Source organism: Martes martes, assembly GCF_963455335.1.
Source record: "Martes martes genome assembly, chromosome: 3".
Classification (NCBI taxonomy): Eukaryota; Metazoa; Chordata; class Mammalia; order Carnivora; family Mustelidae; genus Martes; species Martes martes.
The window spans coordinates 81,284,347-81,296,789 of record NC_137890.1 but is presented as its reverse complement, the minus strand read 5'-3'; the positions used below and the strand labels follow the sequence as shown (position 1 = coordinate 81,296,789).

Below are 12,443 nucleotides of genomic sequence, written 5' to 3'. Positions count from 1 at the left end.
CAGAGAGGCAGGTAGAGAGAGAGAGGAGGAAGCAGGCTCCCCGCCAAGCAGAGAGCCCGATGTGGGACTCGATCCTAGGACCCTGAGATCATGACCTGAGCCGAAGGCAGAGGCTTAACCCACTGAGCCACCCAGGTGCCCCTTGATATATATTCTTTTTAATATGTCCCTGGTTTTGATTTGCTACTGTTCTGTTGAGTTTTACGTTTATATTCATAAGGAATGTTGGCCTGTAGTTTTCTTGTAATGTCTTTGTCTGGATTTGGTATCAGAGTGATGCTGGCCTTGTAGAATGAATTTGGAAGTGTTCTCTTCAGTTTTTGGGGACCAGTTTGAGAAGGATCAATGTTAATTCTTTATCAAATGTTTGGTAGAATTTATCAGTGAAGCCATCTGTTCCTGGACATTTCTTCGTTGGGAGATTTTTAGTGACTGATTTAATTTCCTTGCTCATTGTAGTTCTATTTGTATTTTATTTTATTGTTTGTGTTTAATTTCTAACTATTTCTAATTTTCTGTTTTTGTTTCTATTATTTTTAATTTTGGCAGTTTTTACTTCATATATTTTGGTCACTCTTGTTAGATAGATATATATTATTTTTATATCTTTCTGATAGGTTGTATCTTTTATCAGTATATAGTGGTTTCCTTTATCTCATAACCTTTTTTGACTTAATGTTTATTTTGTCTGAGATCCTGCTTCCTGAATATCTGCTGATATTATCTACTGACTGTCTGCTGATCCTGAATATCTACTGTATTGACTTCTCTGGTTACTGTTTGCGCAGAGTGTCTTTTCTGTTTATCTACTTTCAGTCTATTTGTATCTAAAGTGAGTCTCTTCTACACAGCATATGCATAGATCCTGTTTTATTTTAATCTAATCTGCCAGTTTTTGTCTTGTAATATAATTTAACCTATTTACATTTAAAATAATTATGAATAAGGAAGGATTCACCTCTGCCATTTTGCTATTTATTTTCTGTATGTCTTATGTCCCGTTCTCCCCTCCCCCCCGCCATTTCTTCTTTACTGCCTTCTTTTGTGTTTGATTAACTTTATTCTAGTGTACCCTTTTGATTCCCTTTACTGTGTAGTTTAAAATGTTTTTTTTTTCCCCAGGGGTTACCTTGAAGATTAGAATCATTTTTTTAAAAATTTTATTATTATTTTTAAAAGATTTTATTTATTTATTTGACAGAGAGAGAGATCACAAGTAGGCAGAGGGGCAGGCAGAGAGAGAAGGGGAAGCAGGCTCCCCGCTGAGCAGAGAGCCCAATGTGGGGCTCAATCCCAGGACCCTGGGATCATGACCTGGGCCGAAGGCAGAGGCTTTAACCCACTGAGCCACCCAGGTGCCCCAGTTTCTCCTTAATTTTTGAGGAGTTTTTTGCTGGATATAGAATTCTTAGTTGACATTTTTTGTTGTTGATCACTTTAAATGTTGTCTCACTAGTTTCTGGCTTCCATGGTTTCTAATGAGAAATAAGCTGATAATCTAAATGTTATTTTGAGCATTTATCATACATGATGACTTCTCTCTTAAAATTCTCAATCTTTGTTGGCCATTATGTGTCTTGTGGATATCTTTGAGTTTATCTGACTTGGAGTTTGTTAAGCTTGTTGGATGTGTATTGTATTGAGGAAGTTTTCAGTCGTTATTTCTTTAAGTCATTATTCTTGTCCCTTTTGTTCTCTTGATGGTACATATATGTTGGTATGCTTGGTTATGTTTTATAGATCCTTTTGGCTCTCTTCATTTTTCTTCCCTTCCCCCTCCCAATTCCTCATATTGGGTATTTTCAGTTACTCTGTCTTCCAGATTATTGATTCTTCTACCTGTCCAGATCTGCTGTTGATCCTCTCTAGTGAGTTTTTCTTTTGTCACTGTATTTTTCATCTCCAGAATTTTTGTTTACTTTTTTATAATTTGTGTGTGTTGGTATTTTCCTTTTGATTATGCCTTGTTTTCTGATTTCCTTTAGTTCTGTCAGTGCTTTCCTTTAGCTCACTGAGCATATTTAAGATAGTTGATTTAATGTCTTGACTAGTTATTTCAAAATTTGGGATTTCCCAGGAATGGTTTCTGTCAAATTCTTCTATTTCTGTGATTAGGACCTACTTTTCTGTTTCTGTTTCTTTTCTTCCTGAAGATCTGTTTCATTATTTCTGTCGTGAGCTTGTGACCTGACAAAAATTTTCCCAAGTGTTTGGGTGAAAAAAAAAACAAACCCAAGTTAGGCTCGTGTCTCATTAAATCTCATAGATGCTGCTGGGAAAGCTGTTACTGCCCAGAGGCTGAAACCATCTGAAGCATCTGCTTCAGACCACCCTATATACATTTCCAAAGTTCTTAGATGTTCCTCACTGCAAATCCTCTGACCAGCCAGACTTTCCAGGAATGTAGGATGCTATCCCCGTAGCTAAGTTGGAGTGAGGAATGGGGAATGATTGCTGGTTCATGCATGCATGAAGCACTCCTCTGGTTGTTATGAGTGTTCGTTAGGGTTCCAGGGATCTAAAGTAGTTAGTTCCAGTGAGTCTGTCCAGCTCAATGGTTACTTGTTTGGAGGGATCCATATCTAGAACTTCTAACTCTGCTGTCTTGTTGATAGGACCAGTTGCCTTGTTCTTCTGAAATGTTGTGCTGATCAGGGTACTTTTTGCTTTTGACAAGTGAGTGTTGACTACAAGTTTAACTTTAGTTGTAATCCAGTCATTTCAAATCTTTACTAGGTGTTTCAAGTTTTACCTTTTTGAGGTCTTCTAAGTGAGTTGCAATGAATCCATGCTCTTCTCTTTTCCTTCTAACATTTCTGATGCTGTTGAATTCTCCTGTGTTCTACTTGTCTTTGTAGGTTTGCCTTTTTCTTTTTTTTAATCTCTGTATTTAGTTGGTTTTTGGATGGAAGCAGAGTTTTGTATCTGTCTCCAGTTGACCATCCAGTCAATTTTTTTTAGAGATTTATTTATTTATTTATTTATTTTAGAGAGGGGGAAGAGAAAGTGAGCATGTGAGCAGGGGTTGGGGCAGAGTGAAAGAAACAGACTCCCCACTGGGTGGGGAGCCTGACCCTGGGCTTGATCTCATGACCCTGAGATCATGACCTGAGTTAAAATCAAGAGTTAGAAGCTCAGTCGACCAACTGAGCCACCCAGGCACTCCCCATACAATTAATTTAATATTCTTTTTTTTTTTTTTAAGATTTTATTTATCAGATAGAGATCACAAGTAGGCAGACAGGCAGACAGAGAGAGAGAGAGAGAGAGGAAGGGAAGCAGGCTCGCTGCTGAGCAGAGAGCCCGATACGGGGCTCGATCCCAGGACCCTGAGATCATGACCTGAGCCGAAGGCAGAGGCTTTAACCCACTGAGCCACCCAGGCGCCCCTTAATTTAATATTCTACATATTATCTTTGTATCCAGTGATTAAGTTATCTCACTGCAGTAATTTTTCATGTAAATATTTTTGGTCTTTGAGGTAAAAATTAACCTAATTTGCATGTAGTGATAATTTTTCTTTCAGAAATTTTTTTCAGATTTATTTATTTATTTGAGAGAGAGTGCACGAGTGGGAGGGACAGGGAGAGGGGGAGAGAGAATCTCAGGCATACTCCCCACTGAGCATGGAGACCAGTGCTGGGCTTCATCTCATCACCCTGAGTCCTGACCTGAGGCTGAGCCTAAATCAAGAATTTGACATTTAACCAACTGTGCCATGTTGGCACCTCTCCTCTCAGATTTTTATATCTCCTTTTCTTCTTCTTAAAATTGTATTGATTGATACTTATGGAACAGTGCTATGTGGTAATATTAAAGAATATCCGTATCTTATTCTTAACTCTAATAATAATGCTTTTACTATTTCACATTAAATTTGGTGACATCCCTTGGTTGGTATTTTATATATGTATTTATAAATACATCTATTCCTATTTTTTTTTTGAAGATTTAATTTACTAGATGTGTGCGTGCATGTGTATGTGCATGCGGGTTGGGGGCGGGGAGGGGTTGAATCTCAAGCAGACTCTATGCTGTGCATGGAGCCTGACATGACACTCAATATCATGAGACCTGAGCCAAAATCGAGTTGGCACTTAATGGACTAAGCCACCCAGGTGCCCTTATTCCTATTTGATTAACAATTTTTATTCTCTCTCTCTCTCTTTTTTTTTTTTAAAGATTTCATTTATTTGGCAGAGCCAGAGAGCACAAGCAGGGAGAGCAGCAGAAGAGGGAGAAGCAGGCTCCCTGCTGGGCGGGGTTTGATCCCAGGACCCCTGGATCATGACCTGAGCTGAAGGCAGAAACTTAACTGACTGAGCCAACCAGGCACCCCAAGAATCTTTATTCCTTTTTTTTTTTTTAAATTTTATTTATTTATTTGACAGAGATCACAAGCAGGCAGAGAGTCAGGCAGAGAGAGAGGAGGAAGCAGGCTCCCTGCCGAGCAGAGAGCCTGATGTGGGGCTCGATCCCAGGACCCTGGGATCATGACCCGAGCCGAAAGCAGAGGCTTTAACCCACTGAGCCACCCAGGCGCCCCAAGAATCTTTATTCTTAAAATTTAAAATTTGCCAGTTTGACTCAGAACTTTTAAAAGTACGCATGATCACATATTAACTAAGCGTTGCTGTAGAGAAGAATTCACCTTAGCTTTCTTTTTAACACTTAATGGTACCTAGAAAGCTCTTAGATAGGCTTGCCAGTGAGAAAATGATAATTTGTTTTTCTTGAATCACTTTGAAATGCTTGCTTGCTTTCTTTACTGTTTTTTTTTTTTTTTTAAAGATTTTATTTGTCACAGAGAGAGTATAAACAGGGGGAATGGCAGGCAGAACAGGCAGAAGGAAAAGCAGTTGCCCTGTTGAGCAAGGCTCGATATGGGACTCAATCCCAGGACCGTGGGATCATGACCTGACCTGAAGGCAAATACTTTTTTTTTTTTTTTGAAGGCAAATACTTAACTGACTGAGCCACCCAGGTGTCCCTGAAATGCTTTCTTTGTGATTTTTTCTGAATATTTATAAGATTTTTTCAGCAAGTGCTCATAACTTTATTACTAGGAATGTTAACATTTATATTTTAACTACCACATTTTCTTTTCTTTTTTTTTTTTCCCATGAGAACATTAAGTATTTTATTAATTGGTTCTTATTGGATCAAAATAAAGAACAAATAAAACTGTAAAGCATTCATGATTTATGTTGAACATCTTAGTTCATTTGGGCTGCTATACTGAATGACCAAAAGACAGCAAACATTTATTTCTCACGGTTCTAAAGGCTGGGAAGTCTTAAGATCAAGGCTCTGGCAGATTTGCTGTCTGGTCTGGGACAGCTTCCTGGTTCCTAGATGGATTACTGTCTTCTCACTGTGTCCTCATAGGTGGAAGAGGGAAGGGAGCTCTCTGGGGTGGTTTTGTTTTGTTTTGTTTTGTTTTAAGATTTTATTTATTAATTTGAGAGAGAGAGCATGCGGGGGTGGGGTGGGGAGTAAGAGGAAGAAGCAGACTCCCTGCAGAGCAGGGATCCATAGGCGGGACTCCATCCTGGGACTCTAGGATCAAGACCTGAGCCGATGGCAGTGTCTTAACCAACTGAGCCACCCAGGCGCCCTCTGGGGTGTTTTTTTAATAAAAAGGGCACTAATCCCATTTATGAAGTCTCTACCTTTGTGACCTAATCACCTCTCAAAGGCTTTCCCTCCTCATACCATCTCAAGTTATAAATTGGGTTGGGGGGGGCACAAACATTCAGTCTGTGACACTGATGGAGTATCAATGGAATATCAGTATTAGAAACTTACTGAAATCTTGGGTATAGGCAAAAATTGCCTTGTAATTGATTAGGAGTGAACAGTGTGCTAATTGATTTTCACATCTGGTTATCTTATGAATTATAAGAAAAATCCTAGGAACTATTTTTATACCATTTACTCTAGGGAAAATTGAAGGTCAGAGAAGTAAAGGAATTTGCTCAGTGTGAAATAGCTAATTAGAATGGACTTGATGCAAAAAAGTGCCTAAATGGAATAGATTTTAATATAATGTAGAAGTGGTCAACTTTTAGTCACATTTAATTAGGTCAACCTGTAATCACATAAATGGAGTAAATTGAGTGTTGATTGAAACATATTGTCAATGACATTTAGAAGTGGCCAAATACATTTATACTATAGGATTTGAAAATAGTTATTATAGTTAGTAGTTACTCTGTTTTGAGAAGTTGATTACTGCAGAGAGCTAACTGGTAAAGAAAGTCCTATTTTGAGCTTCACTGTTTTCTTCTGATTGATACCTAGCAGTCTGCCACCAGAGGGTATTATGAAGTCAGTTCTAGCTTTTCTGTCTTAGAAATTATTGTCTTCTATTTTAGATGTACTAAAACCATAGAAAGGATGCAGAGAACTCATGCATTAGAAACTTATGCATTTCATAATATCTGTGTATTTGCCTTCCTTATTCCTCTGAAAATTGTTATGTTGATGAGGATACTTCAACTTCATTTCTTCCATTTGATACTTGTGTAGTTTGAGTATTGATTTGGTTATTGTTTTGTTGATTTTTTTTTTTTTTAAAGATTTATTTGACAGAGGGGACACAGCAGAGGAAGTGGGAGAGGGAGAAGCCATGCAGGGCTTGATCCCAGGACCCTGGGATTGTGACCTGAGCCGAAGGCAGACACTTGACGACTGAGCTGCCTAGGCACCCGTATTGAGTTTTTTACTAATCAAGAGCCGTGCTGTATTATTTTATTGTTCAGTACTTAATTACGTTTTACATATCAGTATGAATATTCAAATCCTAATATCCAACTTACTGGCTGTGGTCCTGGACAGCTTAGCTTTGAAGATGATGATGATGATGATTTTTAAAATAAACTCTAGGGCCAATGTGGGGCTTGAACTCACTACCTTGAGATGAAGAGTCACATGCTCAATCGACTGAGCCAGCCATGCACCCCTTGTTTTTAAATGGGTGTAGAAAAAGGCAAAAGTGATTTCCTTCATGGATTTGCTTTAATGTTTAACTCGCATGACTATTCGACTTAAACAAGCATCAGACCAATGTTAATATTACTGGTTGGATACTCTTTTATTTTTTAAAACATTTGAGTTATAAAATTTTGAATCACTGTTACTCAGCATATTTCAACTTTTAATACTTTATGTAGTGGTAATGTTAAACATTTTTTTTTATGTTTACTTTAAATTATGTGAAGGCCTTATATGAGTGTTTCCGCTAGCATATTTACTGTTTTATCATGAAGAAGTCTTCGTGAGGAGCTGTTTTAGAATAATGGTGTATATATTTTATTATTATTATTTTTAAAGATTTATTTATTTTAGAGAAAGAGCACACACAAGTAGGTAGAGGGGCAGAGGGGGAGAGAGAGAGGGAGAGATGCAGACTTCCTCCACTAAGTACAGAACCCGACTGGGAGCTCCATCCCAGAGATCCCATCCCATCCCAGAGATCATGAACTTAGTGGAAATCAAGAGCTGGGTGCTTAACCAGCTGAGCCACCCAGGTGCCTCTGGTGTGTATACTTTAATCTTGGAAAATATTTAAAATGTCTTAGAGTATGGAATGGTAATTTGTAGATCTTTTATTAGAAGTCATTACCCCTTAAACTTTTAAATAGAATTAATCTAGTTTCTTTAAAGTAGATATAAATGTATCTTCTGCCATTTCCCAGTATTAACATGTCTTTCATACTGACAGAGACACAGTTCTTGCTCTTAGAGTAATGATTTGGAGACTGGTTTTAGAATTGAGCAGTTTTACTGTATCTGAGCTATGATTTTATTATAGAAAAGTCAACATCTGTTTTAGTTAATTCAGTGAGGTTTTGTCACAGTTAAGTGAAAATCCAATAAGGCTTTTCCTATAAAATACTGTTTGTTATTGAAAATATTTCATTTTCATTACTATGTTGGTTGAATAGGATTTGGTGCTCTCTGGAAACTAACCTTAAGGTCAGAGAATAGAATAGTATATATAAAATAAAGGACTAGATTGTATATATAAAATAAAGGACTAGATTATATATAAAATAAAGGACTAGACTGTAATTATATAATTATGTTACTTAAAATATGTTACTTAAAAATAACTCTGGTAGTCAAAATGGATTTTTGCCTTCTGGCCCTTCCACAAATATTTGGGACAGCTGAGTATACATTCTGTGCCTAGGTCCTGTTTTAGGTTCTAGACATTCAGTGAGAAGAGCAGATTAGTTATAGTCTATCTGGTGTTTTCATAATATGGTTGTTATACCCCTTTTTAATGTCTGTGAAAAGTGCTTATTCTGTATCCTTTTTGTTTCTGGAGATAGATAATCTGTTGCTCTTTAACTAATGCTTTATCAATTTTATATTGTCTTCTGTTGTTGACTTCTCTTTTTCCCATTATTCTTTCAGGTTCTTAGCTCCCTGAAATTCTTTTTAGATTAATGTTGAACCTAAAGTGCAACTTGTTGATCACCTCTCCTACTCAGACTCCCTATTCCTCCTCATAAGCTATGTGTATCAGTTTAATCTGATCCTTTCAGAGGGTTTTTTTTTTCTTTATGATTTTACATAAAAGTATATGTACTTTAGGAAAAATGTAGTGTGCGTATGCGTGTATATAGGTTTTTGGAGAATGTGTAACATTGTAGTAATAATAATTCTGTGTTCTGTGACTTTTTTTCCAGTCAAGAGTAATCTTACTAACCTTTTCATGTTAGTAAGATCTACTTTTGAAAAATCCCTAATCTGTTCACCTTTTTCCATCTCCTGTCATCACCTTTGTTTCAGGTATTCTTTGCTTCTAGTCCTGCCTTCTTATAATCTGTTTCCCAAATAGCAGCCCAAACAATATATTAAAAATGTAAGCCATGTTAACCTTTTAGTGAAGACTCTACAATGTTTTCCTTTTACAGTAAAATCCAGACTTGGCATTTAGAATTCATGATTGCTAATTTCAGGGATGTTTACTTGTTTTGTTGATTGATTTTTGTTTGTTTGTTTGTTTCTCTCTCAGGTGTCCTCTTCAGTGTCTTGTACATACTAGGTTAGGTGCTTTGTAAATCTTTATTGAATGCAGTTAATGAATTAACTTGTTGGCCTTGGTGGGTTGTTCTGTGCATGTTTTTATATCTCCTATATAATTCTTCTCTACCAACTTGTTTAGCAACATTGATTTTTATTCTGTTGCTTGAATTTACCAACTTCATTCCCGCAGGCTTTTGCAGGATCTGGAATGCCCTTTCTACAGTTTTCCCACAATTGGATCTTTTTTGTTGTTTCAGATTTCATTGCAAATGTCACCTGCTCAAAGAGGTTTTCTCTGATCACTCTGTTACCACTTTGTTTTTATAAAAACTCTAATTAAAAATAAAATAATTTTTGTTCTTAAAAACAAGTGACAAATTATGTTCTGAAGTTAAAATACAGCAAAATATACAATGAACAATTTCTCTGTCACCTATCTGCCAAAGTGGTATTTATGTATATTATGTATATTAGTATCATCTTTATTGTCCCAGACACTCCTGATAGCAAAATAAGCAAATAGCAATATATATGAAGTAGTAAAAACGTTCTTAAATCAGCCTTTTTTGTTTTTGTTTTATTTTTTTAAACTGGGCTAAGTGGCTTTATTAGAGAAAGAGGATTAAAAAGATTAAAGAGTTGGCCTTGGGACTCTTAAACCAGTCTTTAAGACTTTACAACCACTGTGTCCTCACCTTTTCGGATGACTTAACTCTGAAAATTAGGCTACCATGTATCAACCACTTTAAATTCCCATGTCAAATTCCAACCCACTCCATCTACAGAGTAACCTACAATCAATCTATACCCACCCTTCATTTTGCCCCCCTTCTGTTTTTGTTTTTGTTTTTGTTTTCTTTTTCTTTTCTTCCCTGTTTTTTTCCTCTGAAATTCTCTGACTCATGTTCAGGATTAGTTTTACTACCGCCTGTGTCCATGACCTCATCCTCTCCATCTGCTGAAGAACTTAATTTCTTTTCTGGCTCTTCATTGTTAACTCTCTGCTGTCTCTTTGGCTTTAGCACAGTCCTGCATATATATCAGGTGCTCAAAAAATATTGGTTGAATTATAGTAGAGTAATAAAGAGTTTGGACTATTGAGTTAGAAAAACCTGGGCATGCATAGTATGTGACTTGGGCAGGTTAGTTAGCATCTCTAAGCTGTAATTTCTTACTCATTAAAATGGGACAAAAATTAAAACTATATCAAGGGTTGTTTTGAAAATGTAACTAAGTGGAATGTATAAATTTCCTATGGCCATTTTAACAAATAACCATAAGTTTGGTGGCTTAAAACAACAAACTTTTCTCTTATGATTCTGGAGATCAGAAGTTGGAAGTCAATGATACAGGGCTCAAATCAAGGTGTCAGTAGGACCATCCTTCCTCTGGAGGCTCTAGGAGAGAATCCATTCCTTGACTCTTCTACATTCTGATGACTGCCAATATTTCTTGGCTGCGTTACTTCAGTCTCTGATCTCCAATCTGTATCTATGGTCACATTGCCTTCTCTTATGCCTGTAATCTCCTTCCATCTCCCTTTGCAGACTTGTGCATTTAGGGTCTACTCAGTTAATCTATTTTTAAATCCTCAATCTTAATCATATCTGCAAAGATCTTTTCCCATATAAAGTAACCTTTACAGGTTCTAGGGATTAGGATCTGATATCTATGGGAGCCATTATTGAGCTTGATACGTGGCTATAAAGCACACAGCATAGTTACTGACAAATAAAGGTGTAAGCTTTCTGGATAGGGTCGAGAAAGATTTCAGATTCTCAGAAGGATTTAATTATGTAGTTACAAGGGAGCCAGGGAACATGAGAAAAAGGAATTTAAAAAAGATGAGGTAGGGGAAATTAGGGATTAGATTATATCTTTTTATTTACTACAGTGGATAAATGGGATAAAAGTTAGAGAAGGGATTTTTATTGTCAGATTTTGGTTATTTTCCTGTTCAGATATATATCGAAGGATTTACCTGTGTTTTCAGTATTAAGGTTTATAGCTTAAATAGTGTGGTAGAAAGGAGGTGGTGGAGGTAGAAATATACTGCATATCATTACTGAAAATTGGTTAATTACATTTCTTTTTATATTCAGGAGGTTCATGTGTAAGGTATATAAAATGATTAGTGAGATCATAGATTGGATACCAGTTTTTTCCTTTATTAGATAAGAAATATTACCATTTAGAATAAAAAAAGTACTTTAAAAAATTATTTCAGTTAGAAGAGCAAAAGATTATATTGACATTTGTTTTCTTTTTTCCATCTCCTTTTCAGGTTTTTTGGCATGGACACAGGTTCAGTGGGAGGATTAGAATTGACTGATCAGACTCCTGTTTTATTAGGGAGTACGGCCATGGCAACTAGTCTCACCAATGTAGGAAATTCATTTAGTGGTCCACCTAATCCTTTAGTTGCTAGATCTAATAAATTTCAGAACTCGTCAGTGGAAGATGATGATGACGTTGTTTTTATTGAACCTGTACAACCTCCCCCACCTTCTGCACCAGTGGTAACTGATCAAAGAACCGTAACATTTTCATCATCAAAAAATGAAGAACTACAAGGAAATGATTCCAAAATTCTTCCTTCCTCAAAAGAGTTGGCTTCTCAGAAGGGCAGTGTAAGTGAGACAATTGTCATTGATGATGAAGAGGACATGGAAACAAATCAAGGGCAAGAAAAAAATTCCTCTAATTTTATTGAACGGAGACCTCCTGAGACTAAAAACAGAACCAATGATGTGGATTTCTCCACTTCCAGTTTTTCAAGAAGTAAGGTAAATGCAGGAATGGGTAATAGTGGTATCACCACAGAACCAGACTCTGAAATTCAGATTGCTAATGTTACAACCTTAGAAACAGGTGTAAGCTCTGTGAATGATGGCCAATTAGAAAATACTGACGGGCGAGATATGAACTTAATGATTACACATGTAACATCACTGCAGAATACCAACTTGGGAGATGTCTCTAACGGACTGCAGTCAAGTAATTTTGGTGTTAATATACAAACATACACCCCATCTTTAACTTCACAGACCAAGACTGGAGTAGGACCTTTTAATCCTGGTAGAATGAATGTGGCAGGAGACGTATTTCAGAATGGAGAATCTGCAACTCATCATAATCCTGGTAAGCATTAAGTGATCTACCCTGTGTAAAATTGCCTGATTCTCTTTTCATTGTAGTAATTGGTATTACCTTGGTTAGTTTATTCATGTAAGAGAAGTTAATTCCATTGACTTTTAGCAGTTGGAAATTTTTAGCTAATAAGAGATGTAAAGCCATGTATTTCTTTGCAGATCATTAGAAAATTCATCACAGAAATCTATGTTTAAGGGATTGGCATGAATACTCTTTACATTCATTACCACTGGAGTCTAACAGTTTGGCAT

At 36.6% G+C, this 12,443-nt stretch overlaps 1 protein-coding gene across 1 annotated transcript in view; it reads left to right on the top strand.

Annotated features, from left to right (window-relative positions):
- The window catches only part of ZMYM2 (zinc finger MYM-type containing 2), a 113,432-nt gene that overhangs the window by 21,999 nt on the left and 78,990 nt on the right, over positions 1-12,443 (top strand). Inside the window, exon 3 of the mRNA XM_080798286.1 lies at positions 11,324-12,180. Coding sequence (XP_080654412.1) covers positions 11,334-12,180 — 847 coding nt within the window. The 5' untranslated portion in view covers positions 11,324-11,333. The remainder of the gene's footprint in view (positions 1-11,323; positions 12,181-12,443) is intronic.